Genomic DNA, 18,999 nt, shown 5'->3' on the forward strand with positions numbered 1-18,999 from the left:
TGGCCAGACTCCACATAAGGAAGTTCTAGTGGTTTCTGAAGTTAGTGTGGCTTCAGCATGTGCATCCTCTAGACGTTTCTATTCCTCTTCTTCCATGTCTCAAGGTCAAACTTCTGTGGTGGATACAGCAGTTGTCTCGAAATCCAGGACTCCCATTTCAGCCTCAAACTCCCTCTCAGGATCTGCTCACAGAGTCTTCAGATGTGGGGTGGGGAGCACCATTTCGCTCACTGAAGGTTAAGGGAGTGTGGTCGCCTCATCAGCGGAAGGAGCAAATCAAAGAAATGACGGCTCTTATGCAGGCTCTTCAGGCTTTATATACTCTCTTCTCTGTAGGACCTCTCACGGTATTCATGGACAATACCACAGCCATGTGGTATATCAACAAACTGGGGGGGGGGTACGAGATCCTACCGTCTTTGCTGGCTGGCACTTCTGTATTGGATCTGGCTATCCAATACCATGTGACTCTTCAGGCAGTTTACATTCCTGAAGATCGGAACGTTGTGCCAGACAATATGAGCAGGTCCTTCACTCAATTCTGAATGGATGCTTCACAGGGATGTGTTCCTAGACATTGTTCACCAGTGGGGTACTCCTCAAGTAGATCTCTTTGCCCCCCCCCCCTTTAAACAGGCAACTTCCTCCGTTTTGTGCCAGTCTCTCAGGTCCTATTGTCTGGAAGGTGGACGCACTCTAATTTTCTTGGAAAGGGATGTTTCTTTTATGCATTCCCTCCCCTTCCTCTCATTCCGAGAGTCCTGTTCAAGATTCAAACAGGATGCTTCCAAAATCTTGGTGACGCCCTTTTGGCCATGACAGCACCGGTTCCCTCTACTTCTGCATCTCACCAGGGGCAATCACCACAAGTTACCTCACAGGGTGGATCTCCTCACACAAGAAGAGGGGTCTATCATCCATCCTCACCTCTCCACGCTTCAACTGACACTGTGGGTGTTACAGTTTTGATTCCTCATAGACACCTTTTTTCTGAGGACATGCTGCAGGAGACCAGGAAATCTTCTACTAGGAAATCCTACTTATCTAAATGGAAGAGGTTTTCTATTTGGTGTCTTTCTCGTGACCTGGACCTACTTTCTGTGGATGCTCCTCTGGTTCATTTTCATTTGTGTGAGTCGCTCAATGCTGGTTTGGTCTATTCTTCTATTAAGGCCCACTTATCAGCTCTTTTTGCTTGTCTGCCTTTAACTCCCCCGTTAGCTTCTAGATTTAAGACTAAACAGTTTTTTAAAGGAGCCCTTAATATTAGACCTCCCAGGAAGCCTGTTCCTCCTCCTTGGGATCTCAATTTTGTTCAGGAAAAATTGACTCCGGCTCCATTTGAGCCTGCTGTTTCAGCTTCCTTGCAACATTGTTCTTGGAAAACAGTTCTTTTGTTAGCTCTTACTTCTGCCAGATGGGTGTGAGTTGCAAGCCCTTATGGCTTGTCCACCTTTTTTGATATTTCGTGAGGACAGGATGTCCCCCGAGTACTAATCCTCCTTTTATGCCCAAGGTGGTTAAGGAGTTGTCACTTAAATCAGTCTATTAATTTGCCTACCTTTTCCCTCTCCGCAATCTGACAGTGATAGGGTGCTACATACCTTAGAGGTGCATAGGCAGCTCAGATTTTATTTGGATAAAACTACAGCTATCAGGAAGTCTGACCAGTTATTTGTTTCCTTTCATCCTAGGTCTTTAAGTTTGGCTATTACCAAGCAAACTATTTTCACTTGGATTTCAAAGGCTATTTCCTTTTGTTACACTTTTCATGGCGAGAGCCTTCCATCTTCTAGTAAGCCTCATTACACTAGGGTGTGGTTTCTTCTGGTGCTTTTTTCAAGGGCTTAGGCATGTATTATATTCTTGGAACCCTTACCTGGACTTCTGTGCATACCTTTACCAAACATTACCAGTTGGATTGTATCGCCAGAGCTGGTTTTGCTGTTGCCATTCTTTATGGCTTCTTGGAGGGCTCTGCTGTTTCCTCCTCTCAGGTTTCTTCTTGAGCTTTTTCACTCTCCCATTAGTAAGAAATACTGCAGCGCTGAATGTAAGGACCTAGTACAGTTGTGTAAAATCTTACCATAATGGTAGACATCCTTGCCTTCACCACTCCCTCCCTCCATCCCCCTGGTCTTTTTCCTTTCCTAGCTGTGCAGATTCTCCTTGGTTTTCCTTGGACTGCTGTTCCTACCGGGGCAATCTGTTCTGAGGATGGTACACCTGAACGTTACGTTTATGCCCTACCTTACGCAAGGAGTAAGCAGGTGACGTTCAGCGTACCTTAAAGCAACAGAAATCTTTTGTAAACAGGCCAGAAAGAGGGCTTCATGGCAGGGAATCCCATTAGTAAGGAATAGTGCAGAGGTAAAGGCAAAGACGTCTACCGTTATGGTAAGATTTTACACAACTGTACTGTACTGTGACAAAGACAAAGTATGCAGATTACTAAACAGTTTGCCAAACACCATCTGTTATCTTTATACCATAACATAACAAGTGCGCACTATCTCAGTTTTTGTACCTACATACACAACCAATAACAGAAATATCTTCTCTACACTTTAAAAAATCACTAAAAACATATCCAACAACAAAATGCTCCTTCACTGGTATTGTCTTCATCACCAGTTCCTTTCTAATTTTATGTTTATCAAATCTATAATTTATAATGCCAATGAAAATGTATCCATCAACAAAACAGTCTTGTCCTTAAAGCAGCTCCATTACTATGCCCGTTCTTTCATAACCAACACAACTAAAGGTCATATGATTCTTACACTTTAATCTCCTGTTTCCAGGTCTCTAGTGTATAATTGCTTGGGTAAAATGTGCATATGCCTCATCTGCTGCTTAATAAAATTACAGTGTGACTATACATATTCCAAAATTATTCTGAATAGTACTATACAGATGTGAATGACATGCTATAAATATTACGTAGTGTCCTTAACATGGTGGTCACTTGTTAAATTATATGTTTCAATGCTATATGGTATATTTTTCCTATAACTTCATGCTAACTGCCTGGATAAATGTCGACAATGTGAAGGTTCTCTCTACAGGCCACTGCCGAAAAGGGATTTTACCGTTAAAAAGCAAATACATGCCTACATAAATAAATAAGGACTGCATGATCCAGACTTATGTAGGAATGCCTACAAGTCAGTTGCAGTTCCTCATGAAATGAGAAACACTGTACAAACTTTACTATTACATCGATTCTGACATCATCTTCTTTCAGCTGTTCCCGTTAGGGGTCGCCACAGCGGATCATCTGTTTCCATTTCTTCCTGTCCTCTACATCATGTTCTTTCACACCAACCGCCTGCATGTCCTCTCTCACCACATCCATAAACCTTATCTTAGGCCTTCCTCTTTTCCTCTTGTTAGAAAAATATGTAATAGTAATATGCATGCTTAGTGCATTCGAGATTTAAAAGGGTTAATACATTTATTCTGTTCACACTGCATGAATCTGCACAACCATTAGAAACTTAACAAGAAGCATTCTATTTTCTGCTAATGTCAGCAAATAACAAGAAGTAATTCATTTCTGTTAATGTCATGAAAATTAACAAAGGTATATTGATTTCTGCTTATGCCATGAGAAGACATGCAGCTGTTAGAAGCTATTGATAAAGAAAACAATAGATGCTTGAAAGTTTAAACCGTAGTCGGCATTACTTGTACTGAAACTAGAAATGTACCTTGAATCTAGGTAAAATGTAACACATGTATTAGAACAATACAATAGAAGAATTGAAATGCTGAAATGGACTGACATAAACCCAAGGCCAGGTTGTTTTTCTCAAAATGTTTTTGCAGAATGACAGATATTTTAACTTGGTCAGCAATAAGTCTAACAGTATTTTCTGTAGAACATACAGAAAGCTGGGTCTAACTATGTCAGCAATAGAATGTAACATTTTCTATGTGACAGGAAGATAACTGTATAAGTATAACCTACTAGTCGTTAATCATTTAGACAAACCTTGTGCATATATGCTTTGTCTCCTTGCTGCAAGTAATAAAGGGTGCCTTGCTTGAACCTAACGTGAATTGGTCTTTGAAGTTTTTTCTTTTGACAGATTGGTCCTTCGGACTGGAACCCTCTCTTCATCTCAGATGAGATGGGCCAGGTGGTTGAAACCGTACGGGGAAGAAACCAAATTGGTTCTTCTTATCTGAAAAGTCCTCCGACTGAATTGTCATTCAAAAGAGGCCAGCCACTTTCTGATCTGCGATTGAAGGACGGGTCTCCACTAATTGGTGATCAATCATGTGGGCTCAGGTAAGGTGAATCTACTTTTTTCTGTTTTCTGTTTTAGATCAGGGACTAGATGTGTATTGTTTTTGCTAGACTGTATTTTTCTTACAAGTCAGGGACAAAAAAGATTACTGTCTTGTCATAGATCAGGAAAAACAGAATAAGTAGGCAGTCATTGTGAAGAGACTATAACAAAATCTGTGGTGCCACGTTAAAAAATAAGAGAAATTACATAACGATAAACGGGTATTACAAAATGGGTAATAACTGCACAAAAAGACCCCAAAATCCGCAGTTAACAGAAGACACAAAATACATGCAGTCGCAGCACGTCGACAATATTAAATATTATTCGAAATGGGTTAATAAGTACGAATTCGACGAGAAATTAGAAAAATCCTCACTTGTCAAACACCTCAAAACCGATTCTAAAGGTCGGGTAAAAAGCAACGTAAATTAATTCCTCAGACACACAGGTGGATTGAGGAAGTAAACCGTAGGGAAGAAAAGAACAAAATTTCAAAAGCAATGTTTTTAGAAAAGGAGGACAATAACTTATAGCATCAGCACCTCCGCCTCCCTTACTGGAATATGAAGCAAGTGAACAGGTTAGTCCACCTCCACGATATCCTGTGGTCACTGAAGATAAAGGCATTATGAAAACAAAACCGTATATTAGAGATCCCATCGAGACCAGGTCTCGAACAAAGGCAGGTAATTCAAATGAAGACAATGAGTTATGGCATATGGTTAAGAATTCACGATCTATAAGTGAAGGAGAAGAAATATGTCCACTTATAGAAGTACCCAACCCTCAGGCAGGTCAGGACAATCAGGACCCAACTATTTTAGTGTACAGACCTTGGATATCCGGAAAGCCACTGAGGGAATTCCCCATCCAAAAGTTAATTTTAGAAAATTCTCTGAAGATTTACAAGGAATAAGGCTGAGTTATAACTTAAACGGAGAAGAGATAGAAAAGGTAGTTAGACAAATAGTAGGGCCAGATTGGCATATGATTAGTGGGAACTGGAATCCCCGTGACGCTGCACAAAGACCCCTCCCACATAGCAGCGCAGAATTAGACACCAGAGTAAAAGGTCTGACAGACCGCATCTCTGAAAAATGGAAGCCTAGGGCAGACTGGACTTGCATTAATCAATGCATCCAACAAGAAGGTGAAACTATTGACCGATATTATGCCAGTGTTTTAATAACCACTGTGGAATACAGGTTACTGAAGATCAAACACAAGATCCCCCATATGAACAGCAGTTAAAGAATGCATTTTAAAGGGCAGTATTGCACCTATAAGCAGTTTTATTACAAAACACATAGTAGATCATCGTACAAGCAGGTTACAATCATTACTTGAATATGCTAAGCATGCCGAAAGGCATTTTAATAGTAAAAAGAAAAAGAAAGCTCAAATATTTTCTGTAGAAGATGGAGCAGAAGTTTACGTAGTACAGTCTGGGAAAAAGGGCAAGAAAAATTCACAGGGAAACAAACAAACAATCTGATCAACGATCAGAGGACTTTGAAGGGCGAAAGTAAATGGGTGAATGTTTTAAATGCGGTAAAAAGGGACACTTGGCAAAGGATTGCAGGAAAAATAAGACTGCAACAACGGAAGACAAGGAGGGTGAGGACTGACTATATGGTAGTCAGGAATCACTAGAAGGGGCTAGCGAAGAAGGGATAAATGAGAATGTCATAGAGGGAGTAGAGGAAGTGCAGGAAGTAAGTGATAATGAAAAAGATGAAATATTAGACCTAGCTTTATTGAGCCTGGAGCTCTATTTAGCAGATACAAAACCAGAAGTTACACTCTTGGTAGAAGGGAGGGAAGTCAAATTATTGTGTGACTCAGGGGTATCACGAACCCTGATACATCCCTCTAAACTACCAGAAAACAGAGACACCTGATTACATACTGGTTAAAGCAGCTAATGGACAGCTGTATCAGGAGCCTCTCTCCCGTGACATTGCAATAACTGATCCAGTTTCAGGATTGACACAAAAAAGCAAAACTGTTGTTTCTGCAAAATGCCCAGTAAACCTCTTGGGCAGAGACCTCATGCAGCTATTTGATATAGCAGTAGTCCCAACCATGCAGGGTATGGAAGCACAGCGACAAATTGATACCTTTGCAGTGCAATCGGAGGGTGAAATGTTTTACTGGTACAGCCAGGACTTGGTTACGACTGGTCCAGGGACTGTAACCGAAGAGTTAATGAATGTAACCGTCAGCAAGTTCCCCTCCATTGACACGCAACACCTGTTGCACTGTACCCTACATTATTGTAACACACCAGGACCTGATAAGGAATATGAGCAAGAATTGTTTAAGAATCATGCAAATAGATTGATATTGCATAACCTGTACTGGGACACAGAAGGGAACAGTGTAGCCAGCTGTTCATTACCCCAGGAGTTCTTTGCACTTTATAAATCTAATCGATTACCATATGTTAGCTTAACTCATTCACTTCACTGGAGCTCAGTAAGTTTACACTGTAACTTCCAATGGGCGGACCCTAAACCTTTTGACAGAATCAAATTATGCCCTTGCATTTCAAACAAATGTTCATATATCTAGAACCATAGAGGCTATGAAAGAAGTATAAATGGTACACCCTTCAGCACAAACTATTTTTACAGGGTTAGGTCCTAGATCTTAAAGTGAATTTTATAAGTCACAGTAAACACAGTAACAATTATGTTTGTAATATTTTGTAAACAGCTTACAATATCTCAGCAACCACTCAAGTTACACGCATATTGTCAGCAGCATTTTATTCATCTAGCTGTGAGCTTTCATATGAGGCTAGGGTATTCGGTCTGTGTTACGTGGTTGTCTCATTAGAAAAATTTGAAAATTATATCTATATAAATTAATATCATAAAACTAATTAATATCCTGTTTTTGCACTAGACAGAGATCAAATATTAATGCAATTGAATTTGCCATTGTGTAAAGTTTAAGAAAAAATATTTTAAAACATTGTACATAGCATGATTTTGGAATTATTGATGCAAAAATGGACAAGCAATATTTGACGCCTACAGGCGTCAGTGGGATTTAACTGCAGATGCACCTAGAGGCATCACAAGGATGTAACGAGTTAACCAAAAACAGAAATATAGAATGGGCAGACCTAGGAGAAAAAGTCACGAGATGGGAGAAATAAACAGAGCTAGAACTGTCAGAACAGGGAATACAAGTACAGAAGTTAAATTGGATAACTCAGACCAACCCAGCTGTGCACTTACAGTCTGGGGAGGACAGCTGATTGACACTCCTGTTGAAGGAGGAAGAAAATGCCTTACAAAATATACCCGAGACTCTCTGGTCAACAGGAAAGTCAGATGTGGGACTTATTCCTACAGCAGGACCAGTTACTATCACGCCAAAGTCAGCATTTAGACCACAAAAGAGACAGTATCCCTTAAGAAAAGATGCAGAGGCAGGGATAAAGCCTACTATAGCAGCCTTACTTAAAGGAGGGATACTAGTAGAATCTCCCGATTCACCATGTAACACACTCTTATTTCCAGTCAAAAAGCAAATGGAGAATGGCGTATGGTCCAAGATTTACAAGCTGTAAATGATGAAGTAATACCAAGGGCACCCACGGTGCCAGACCCACACACCCTGTTGAATGATTTAAAACCTCAACAGAAGTATTTTTCTGTGGTAGACATCAGCAATGCGTTCTTTTCTATACCAATACACCCTGACAGCCAGTATTGGTTTGCATTCACATTTCAGGGGAAAATGTATACATATACACGACTACCACAGGGATATTGTGAAAGTCCAACAATATTCTCACAAGAAATGTCAAGCAACTTGGCGCGATTCACCCCACCAAGAGGCAGTCAGATTTTACTTTATGTTGATGACATCTTGCTGGCAGCCCCCACCCAGCAGGATTGTAGAAAAGATACCATAGCACTTCTACAATTCTTAGCCACTGAAATACATAAGGTAAATAAAAAGTAAACTGCAGCTTTGGAAAAAAACAAGTCAAATACCTAGGATATGTAATATCCAAGGAAGGTAGAGCATTAGATGAGGACAGAAAAATAGCAATTTTGCAAGCACCAAAACCTACTACCAAGAAGGAAATAATGTCCTTCCTGGGTACAACTAATTTTTGCCGGAGCTGGATTCCAAACTATGCTTTGGAATCTGCACCGCTAACTGACCTTATATATAAGAAGCCTATGGCAGTGCAGGATTTATTACAATGGACACCAGTAGCAGAATCTGCTTTCTGCAAACTGAAGCAGTTAATAGCATACTCATTAGTTCTGGGATTACCAAACTACCATAAACGTTTTTTCCAAACTGTAGATTGTAAGCAGGGTTACATGACATCAGTATTAACACAACAACATGGGGATAAGCAACGCTCCATTGCTTACTATTCATCACAACTAGACCCAGTGGCACGATCCTTACCCCACTGTGTACAAGCAGTAGTTGCAGCTGCAATGACAGTACAGGCTTCGGCCCTCAGTAGTATTATTCCACCCTCTCACTTTGAGAGTGTCTCATGCAGTCGCGATTATTTTACTACAAAAAAGGTGGCATATCTTTCCCCTGCTAAGCATCTTTCCTGTATTACTATATTGTTGAGCCAACCTCATATGACAATTGAGCGATGCATGACTTTGAATCCTTCTACTCTGCTCCAGACCCCTGCAGACGGCACACCGCACTGCTGCCTGCAGGTAACTGAGCAAAAGACACTACCTAGAAAAGATCTCACGGATGTCCCCTTGGATGATGCCGAGGTGACATACTACGTGGATGGCTCGTACAAAAGGGGTCCTGCAGAACAGAACCTAGTAGGATATGCAGTAGTTTCTGATACTGAAATTATAGAAGCAAAACCTTTACCACACAACTTATCTGCACAGGCAGCAGAATTGATTGCCTTGACATGGGCATGTACCTTAGCAAAGGGTAAATGTGTAAACATTTTTACTGACAGCCAGTACGCTTTTTCTACTGTACATGTTTTTGCGCAACAGTGGAAAAACCGGGGAATTATAACATCTACTGGCAATCTATAAATCATGCACAGTTTATCTTGGATCTTTTAGAATCTATTCAGTTACCTCAGAAAGTAGCCATTTGTAAATGCACAGCTCACACCAAGCAACAAGATAGGATTTCAAAAGGTAATGTGAAAGCAGATACAGCTGCAAAACAAGCAGCCACAGAAGTGTTTCTTTTAAATGAGGAATTAGAACCCTCTGAGATTTTAGACTTAGAAATGTTAAAAACAATGCAGACACTTATTACGCAAGCTGAAAAACAACAATGGGTAAAACGAGGAGCAATTCTCGAAAAGGGGCTGTACATCTCTAGAGAAGTGAAACCGATACTACCATCTAATTTGTTTAGATATGCAGCTTTGTTGAGCCATGGGCAGTGCCATGTCTCAACAGGGGGGGTGGTATAGCTGGTGAACCAGGTGTTCACAACATACGGATTTACAAACTACTCGAAAAAATTGTGTTTAACTTGTCAGATTTGTAACAAACATCATGCACAAGGGGCGTTAAAGCCCAAGCAAGGGAGTTTCCCTACACCACCATATCCGTTTCACACTATCTGTATGGATTTCATAGAATTGAACAAATGTGAAAATAAGAAGTATTGTCTTGTCATTGTAGATATGTTTTCCAGATGGGTGAAAGCCTTTCCAACCAAAAATCCAGATGCAGCCACGGTGGCAAAAGTACTTGACAAAGAAATCATCCCTAGATTCGGCATTCCGGAAAGGATCTACAGTGTCAATGGTACACACTTTGTAAACCAAACCATACAGCAGTTAAGTAAGCATTTTGGTATTTCTTTAAACAATCATTGTGCATACCATCCACAATCTGCAGGGCTAGTTGAAAGGCATAATGGTATATTAAAATACAAATTGAGAAAATTGATAGCTGAGACAGGGAAAATTGGATATACTGTTTACCCCTGGCACTGTTGAGCATGAGAACTGTCCCTACAGCAAAAGGATTGACTCCTTTTGAAAAGTTATTTGGAAGGGCTTACTATACACCCCAGTGGAAACTTCTCATGTCATCAGACCAGGAAGCTGATTTTACACTAGCTGAATATATGAAGAAAGTCATGAATTCTAAACTTCTGTTGCAGTCAAATTCTGTTTCAGATAGAAAGCAAACCGAGACATCAGAAGTGGCAGTGACACCCGCGGTCTGGGTGTGGATAAAAGTTGTCAAGAAGAAGAAATGGTCATCGCCAAGGTGGGAAGGTCCCTACCAGGTGGTTCTTTAGACACCCACTGCAGTCAAGATAGCAGAGCGAGCTTCGTGGATCCACCTGATGCACTGCAAACTTGTTAAGAACTTTGAACTGGACAAAAATCTTACCTCACCATCTGGGCCCTCAGCACAAAGTCTGGCTACAAAGGGGGGTCAGATCAATAGGACTGATCCGTCTCAACCCCAGTGAAGAAACCATCGGTGCTGAAGGTCCTATTAGGGCAGAGAGTAAGAACACATGTCTGAAATAAAGATGACAAAAATCCAGTAAGATCCAAATGTACCTATTCGGAAGAGTCGGAGAAAACAGGAATGCAGAACTCCTCGGAAGTATTGCATAACCATCCTGTTGACTGTACTAGTGACAATAATCTTTTTGTTGTGGCCATTCCTTTTTTCAGCCACACAAACTGGACTAAACAAGCGTGCAGAGTTGTATGCAGAGTGGCACCCAAACTTCTTACCAGGCAATCAAATATGTGTATGCTGAGACCTTCAATGTTTCAAATTGTTGGATTTGCACAACTTTGCCAACAGCATACGGGGGGGTTATTGCTAACTTCAGTCCCCCTATGAGCCAACAAGACCTGGGAAAACTTAGTCTATGATACATCAGATGTCAGATCACAAGATAAAGTAGCATTGCACTTGTCTGTTCGACAGAAGGGGACTGTGTGTTTTTACAAAAATGATACAGTTCAGGTGGGTTGGAGCAATTGCAATGTGACTGTTCCCTATAGATGCTACAATAAGACTAATCACACAGGATCCTATTGCAACATGAGCTATGATTCATTTGTTGAACTGATGCATAGGACAACTGATGAAGTAAAACATAATGCTGACCTTTATAGACAACTGTCTATGATGGACAAAAAAAGTTTCATCCAGAGCCAGGACATAGTACAGTTACTACCAAAGTAGAAGATTGTTACTTTGTATGTGGTAGGAAAGCATTTAAGTGGTTACCTGAGAATTGGTCTGGTAGTTGTTTTACCTCAAGGGAAAATTTGGAATGTTCGACGAGAAATCAAGAAGCCTGTCAATCCAGTGGGGCAAATCAATGCGGGCTGGAAAAAACATCATGCTGTGAGCTTAGGGAAAAATGGACTGTCACATATGGACTTGGGTGATACCATCATCTCGTGGGCAGGTGTATTGCCAGCATATGGAGCAACAAAATCAATCTGGGAACTGAGAAAATTGTCTAAACTTCTCGAAATGAATCTGGGCATCTTGAGGCAATGTTACAATTGCTTCATGTACACAGACAACCCACTCCTTCTCCCACAAAACAAAAATACATGTGAGAGATGCAACTATATAGCCAAACTGGAGGCTGAGCTCTCTCAACTCAGGACTGGCAAGACCAGACAGGAGGAGAAGGAAACCACACACACCACAAACCCAGTTTCACATAGAACTATCACAACTGCAAAACAAACACATAAACACACAAAGACATACTCGGAGGCACTGATCAAAAATCTACCAAAACTACAGAGGCCTCCAAAGCAGACACCCAAGCAACTGCCACCTCAAGACATAAGACATGCAACACATAGTTCTCAAAGTCAGTGTGCTAAACAGTCACAGCCCTTAAGGCCAAACACAATGCCAGACACACTTGTTATAGGTGACTCCATAGTCAGACACACAGACGTCCCACTCACCAGACTGAACAAGGAAAAGATCACAGTAAGCTGCCTGTCAGGCGCTAGAATCTGCCACATAACACAAGCACTCAGGTCACTCCACAGCAAGTACAAGTATGACACAGTCATTGTCCATGCCGGTGTGAACGACCTGAGACGTACCTCCCTGGACTACATGAAAAGAGACATAGAGGAGCTCTCAGATTATGTAGCCCAGGCCGGTATGACCCTGACCAGTATCCTACCCTCACCAAGAATGATGCCACAATACAGAGACAAAATGATCAGCTTTAATAATTGGCTTAATTACTGGTGTCATTCTAAGGGGATCCAATGTCTGTCTGCCTGGGATGACATGCTTGACAAGCCACGCTGCTTCGCAAGGGACGGCTTGCACCTGTCACCCCTGGGCTTCCGGATATTGGCAAAGGCTCTTGCCACCCCCATAGTGCCTTTTTTAGGCAAGGCTCAAATGATAAACCTACCACCATAGAAAACAAAAATGGAGAAAAACTAAGGGTAATACTGCTCAATGCCAGAAGTCTAAACCTCAAGATGCACGCCCTCGAAGCCCTCCTCAGTATGGAGAACATCGATGTCTGTGCTGTGACTGAAACCTGGTTCAAGGCTCCTGAGAGCACCCCAGCACTATCAGGTTATACCTCATATCATGCGTTCCGGCCCCAAAATCCGGACCGAACCACAAAAGGAGGGGGAGTATCCATATTCATAAAGGATACCCACACCTCCAGGTTAGTGGCAACGCATCAAGCATCGGAGACCATCCAGGTGCAATTAACCATAGGTAAAACTGCCCTACAGTTTGTAACATGCTACAGACCACCTTCTCAAACTCAGGAAACCCACACAGCCTTCCTGAAGACACTGGAGAGTATGAATGTCTTTCCAAACACCAACATATTGGGTGACTTCAACTACCCAAACATAGACTGGGAACATTACTCAAGCCCCAACACCCTAGCCCAAATGTTCCTTGAGTTCATAAACTCAAATGCTATGGAACAACTAGTCACCATTCCCACAAGAGGAGAAAATATACTAGACCTGATCATCACAAACATGGGGACAAAATGCTCCACACCGGAAGTATATCCCTCATTGGTGAGATCAGACCATAAATTAATCTCACTGGAGATCCACATCCCGCCCCCACCCCAGCAAAAGACCACAGTGAAGAACTTCTCAAAAGCAAACTTCACACTTCTTAAGACTAGAGTGGTATCCTTCAAGGCCCCCGAGCCAGTGGAAACCACAACCCACGCTGCTGAAACCCTTACAAATGCCTTCTACGAGCACATCCAGGAATGTATGGATCAAGCAATCCCTAATAAAATCAAGACCCTTTCCACCAAAGGCAGGCGCCCGGTCTGGTGGACTCCAGCCATAAACAAACTCTACAACAAGAGGAGAAAGCTACTACATGACAGAGCAAAATCCATAAATGGGAAGGCATCTCTGATCAATACTAGCAAAAAACTATGATCACTCATAAAATCATCCAAGGCCAACTTTGAGAGAAAAATCGCTAATGACACAAAAGACAATCATAAAGCCTTCTTTAGCTATGTTAGAAACCTGGGTGGAAACTCCCAGATATGCTCAGAATTAGTCCAAAATGATAAAAAAATCACTGAACCCACAGACATTGCCAACATACTGGCAGACAGGTTCAGTGCAAATTTCTCCTCCCTCCTCCAAAAGGAGAAATATCTATCCCACCAGAGTCTAGCCTCCCAAACATCTCAGATGCCCAGGTGAGAGCTGCTCTCTCTAAAGCAAAAAACACAGCATCAATGGGACCGGACGGTGTCCCCGGCTGTGTGCTACATGAACTCAATGAGGAACTAAACCCATACATAAGGCTGCTGTTTAATCTTAGCCTTACTACAGGATACGTACCCAAAGAATGGCGTACGGCAACTGTGGTCCCACTCCACAAAGGCGGTGTTTCTACGGACCCTGGAAATTACCGCCCCATAAGCTTGACGAGCCTTGTCTGCAAAGCCAATTTGGCTTTGTCAAGGGCAGATCCTGCCTCTTGAACTTGGTCGACTTTTTCGAAACAGTCACTAAGGCCACTGATGAGGGTAAGGCAGTTCACACAGCCTACCTTGACCTAGCAAAAGCGTTCGACACAATACCCCACTCGGGCATCATAGACAAGCTCACCAGCTTAGATGTAAACCCATATGTCACAAGATGGGTTGCAAACTGGCTCAAGGACAGAACACACAGGGTTAGAGTTGCTGGTGCCATGTCAGACTCTAAGCCGGTCACGAGCAGTGTCCCACAGGGCTCAGTCCTGGGCCCCCTCTTGTTCGGCATTTATTTTTCTGAAGTGCAGGCAAACATAGGGGGATTGTGGCTGACAAAATTTGCAGATGACTGCAAACTGGGCACCATAATTGACACTCCATCAGACACAGACATCCTCCAGAAAGGTCTCATAGAAATGGATAACTGGTGCCAGAGCCATGGCCTTAAGCTAAATGCCAAAAAATGTATAGTCATACCCTTTGGGAAAAACAAGGTAACCCCTAATTACCACATAGGTGATAATCCATTAAACACGGAAGACGTTATCAGGGACCTGGGGACCCAAGTTGACAGTAACCTCTCTTTTGACACTCACATTGCCAAAGTGGTTAGGAAGACCTTCTACATTGCGCACCTGATCATGAAGGGATTCACATCCAGATCAGGAGAGGTCATTGTACCCCTGTACTCTTCACTTATCAGACCAATGATTGAGTACAACGCCCCATTCGGAATGTACCTTACCCGACACCTGCAGCAGTTGGAAAGACCCCAAAAGTTCCTCACCAAAAGGATAAAGGGGCTCAAACATATGTCATACGATGCCCGACTGAAGAAACTCCAGCTCTATTCAGTCGCATACCGTCTGCTCAGAGGTGATCTGTGCCTGACATACAAGGCCATGTCCAACCCGGAATTAATGGACATGCTCCACCTCAAAAAATCCAAATACACCAGAGCCACGAGAGCAAGAGACTTAAACCTCAACACGAATATAAATAGGACGTGCTGGAGGGACAGATTCATCACCCAGAGACTCGTTACACTATGGAACAGAATCCCAGTCCATGTGAGGCAGAGCCCCTCACTGACTCTGTTCAAGAGAAATCTTGACGAGTGGATGGGAGATCGTAGGTTTACCCCGGGAATCATCTCTGTATCACTTCTGGACAGAGGCACAGCAAACTAATGGGTATAGTATTCTCATCCTAAGGGGTGGTGAAAGCCACACACACTCTGGCTAGGCTTATAAATGCCCTAGGGCAGATAGCCTAGTATGAACCTATGAAATAATGAGCAATGCAACTTTTTCTGCTCTAGAATTGGTGACTGATGAACTGACTGCCATGAGAACTGTAGTGCTTCAAAACCGCATGGCTCTCGACTTCACCCTAGCGCCGAGAGGAGGTATGTGCGCTTTAATCCAGGAGGAGTGCTGTTCATATATTCCTGACCATAAAGCCGAGATAGGCAATCATCTTGAGGTAATTCAGCAGGTGTCAGCCATGACCAAACCAGGACCAAATCCACTGATGGACTTTTCCACAGATTGTTTGGGGGGTGGGGCAGTATCCTGATGAACATCCTGATTGCCATCTGTGTAGGAATGATCCTACTGGTGGTATGTGTGTGCTGCTGCATCCCCTGCATGAAAAGACTGATTAAAGACTTTATAGACATGTCAGTTACAGAAACCTTATACCAAGGTGCTGAACTTGAAAGATTGTTAAAAATCTGAAAATGCTTTCATATGTTTAAACTGAATGACTCTCTTAACTGCAAATCCTGAGTAGAAAGAGATTAGGGGAAGAAAAACTGTTTATGCTTATCTTGAAAGTAGAATAAAAATATTAAAAGGGGAGAAATGTTAGAAAAATATGTAATAGTAATATGCATGCTTAGTGCATTTAGTGCATTCAAGATTTAAAAGGGTTAATACATTTATTCTGTTCACACTGCATGGATCTGCACAACCATTAGAAACATAACAAGAAGCATTCTATTTTCTGCTAATGTCAGCAAATAAGAAGTAATTCATTTCTGTTAATGTCATGAAAATTAACAAAGGGATATTGATTTCTGCTTATGCCATGAGAAAACATGCAGCTATTAGAAGCTATTGATAAAGAAAACAATAGATGCTTGAAAGTTTAAACCGTAGTCAGCATTACTTGTACTGAAGCTAGAAATGTACCTTGAATCTAGGTAAAATGTAACACATGTATTAGAACAGTACAACAGAAGAATTGAAATGCTGAAATGGATTGACATAAACCCAAGGCCAGGTTGTTTTTCTCAAAATGTTTTTGCAGAATGACAGATATTTTAACTTGGTCAGCAATAAGTCTAACAATATTTTCTGTAGAACATACAGAAAGCTGTGTCTAACTACGTCAGCAATAGAATGTAACAGTTTCTATGTGACAGGAAGACAACTGTATAAGCATAACCTAGTAGTTAATCATTTAGACAAACCTTGTGCATACATGCTTTGTCTCCTTGCTGCAAGTAATAAAGGGTGCCTTGCTTGAACCTTACGTGAATTGGTCTTTGAAGTTTTTTCCTTTGACACCTCTCACCTGTCAGCTCCATCCTTAGCATCCTTTTCCCAATATACCCAGCATCCCTCCTCAGCACATGTCCAAACCAACGCAATCTCGCCTCTCTTGCTTTGTCTCCAAACTGTCCAACCTGAGCTGACCCTCTAATATACTGATTCCTAATCCTGTCCATCCTAGTCACACCCAGTGCAAATCTTAACTTCTTTAACTCTGCCACATCCAGCTCTGACTCCTGCCTTTTCGTCAATGCTACAGTCTCCAACCCATATAACATAGCTTGTCCTAAAAAAATTCAGAATGTTATTTCCATACTGCATGTCTCCACTACTTCATGTTACACATATTCAACTACGTGTATACATACACATATGTAAATAAATGTACACATTTTTTTCTGCCGTTCGCTCTTCTGAGTTCTAGCTAAATTGATTGTTCTACACATACTTTTATCACATGCAAAATACAGTGAGTGAACAATACAGTTTACCTTGAAATAACTGAAGTCGCATATTATATCTCCATACTTCTGTTGGTCAACCTTATCCTTCAGTTTAAAAACATTAGGTACAAACTCTGAAAGCCTCAGCAGCTCCGCAATAATAGCATTACCACGGGACACAATACCGAGAATCGCTTGACCACAGTGATTATTTTCCGCCAAAAAATCCAACATGGTTAAAATATGTCACTTATCCGTAATCGGTTTTACCAAACAGAAATCAGTTCAGGTTAACGTGGTTCTGCTTCTTATTAATCACTAGCGAGAATGCAAGCATAATCTTCGAGTTCGTATATAAGTTTTGACTATTTGCGAACCTTAAAAAAACTCTGATCATCACCATTAAGATGCAATTTTAACTACAACAAAAAACTTCCCATTGAAGTTAAACCACCTTCCAGAAACACGGCGCTTTTTCAGTTATTACATTAAACTTAATGAAATACACTTGAGTGTGACAAACTGATGCCATAACAAATCTCAGAACTTAGAGGAAACGGGTATCTATTTGACTGGAGAAATAATTCCTACCCAATTTCAATTATAATGTAATTAAAGATAAGCGTGCGAAGCATAATATCGTTTCACGCAACTTGACATTTAAGTCATATAAGGCTGTCATTGTTGTCACATGATACAAGTCACCTGATTAGAGCCTTACGAAAACACGCGCTTGTTTAGAACGTCATCAAGCACTCATTATTTACTTCTCCCTCAAATTCTATTTCACTAAATTTTGCGATACGCAGAACTAGAAATATATATTTTCGTAGTTCTCTTTTATAAGTGGGAAACTACAAGGGTTAAACTAACCTCATAAACTATTAATCACCTTTCATTGCGGCTAAAACAGGACTTAGGCCACACCCCTCGCACCTCCCATCAACCCGCCCACGTGCCGCCCCTTTCGTGACGTCACATTCACATTAGAAAAGGGGACGCCCTCTTTTTCCTGCATATAAGCTTTTTGTAAAAAAAAAAAAAAAAAAAAAGAAAAGAAAGCATAGTAGATCCGCAGAGTTAACAAATTGCAAGACTGTTTCTTTTTATTTTTAAACAAAATATTGGAGATTTTGCAGTGTTTCCCAGACTACTGGACAATCAGTTTAATTCCCAATCCGGATAGTCTGGGGAAAAAAAACGGATAGGTGGCAACGCAGGACATACGTCACGGTCTTACATACGTAAGACCTTATTTTATCATATGACTGTAGCCCGGGAAGTCCGCGTGTGTTTTGTTTTGATATAGTGCTGTTAGTGCTCCCTTACAGGTTAGTTTATGTTTGTCCTTTCTGTACCTGTATGTGATTCCATAAATTAATTATTATGTTAGCGTTTAGTTTTCTTGAAAACTGTTACTGTGTTTGTTTATAATAGGTATAAATAGGACTGAAACTGAATTGGGTAGTTGTCGTACGTCTAGTTGAAAGCTTTTGTAAATACACGGACCCCAAAGTATTTCCAGTATGACGTCTTCAACGGTTATTTGTAAACGTCGCTGTTATGAAAAAGACGTTTTCTTGAATATATGTTCCTAAAACTCTGATCTTACAGTAGACATGACTGTAAACGTGCTCCACAAGAACATTAAAGCATTATTTCACTGTTTATTCCTTAGCACATCAGTGTTGTGTTATCATTGTG

At 41.3% G+C, this 18,999-nt stretch overlaps 2 protein-coding genes across 2 annotated transcripts in view; one reads left to right on the forward strand and one right to left on the reverse strand.

Moving 5' to 3' along the window:
- Nucleotides 1-18,113, reverse strand: part of WASHC5 (WASH complex subunit 5) — a 1,015,994-nt gene extending 997,881 nt beyond the window's left edge. Inside the window, exon 1 of the mRNA XM_044066602.1 lies at nt 17,344-18,113. Coding sequence (XP_043922537.1) covers nt 17,344-17,529 — 186 coding nt within the window. The 5' untranslated portion in view covers nt 17,530-18,113. The remainder of the gene's footprint in view (nt 1-17,343) is intronic.
- A 246-nt stretch (nt 18,114-18,359) lies between these two features.
- NSMCE2 (NSE2 (MMS21) homolog, SMC5-SMC6 complex SUMO ligase) overlaps nt 18,360-18,999 on the forward strand; it is a 1,433,635-nt gene continuing 1,432,995 nt past the window's right edge. The window contains exon 1 of the mRNA XM_044066603.1: nt 18,360-18,626. The gene's annotated coding sequence lies outside the window, so the exon portion shown is untranslated. The remainder of the gene's footprint in view (nt 18,627-18,999) is intronic.

Source organism: Protopterus annectens, chromosome 3.part1 (genome assembly GCF_019279795.1).
Source record: "Protopterus annectens isolate FY-2018-M chromosome 3.part1, PAN1.0, whole genome shotgun sequence".
NCBI lineage: Eukaryota > Metazoa > Chordata > Ceratodontiformes > Protopteridae > Protopterus > Protopterus annectens.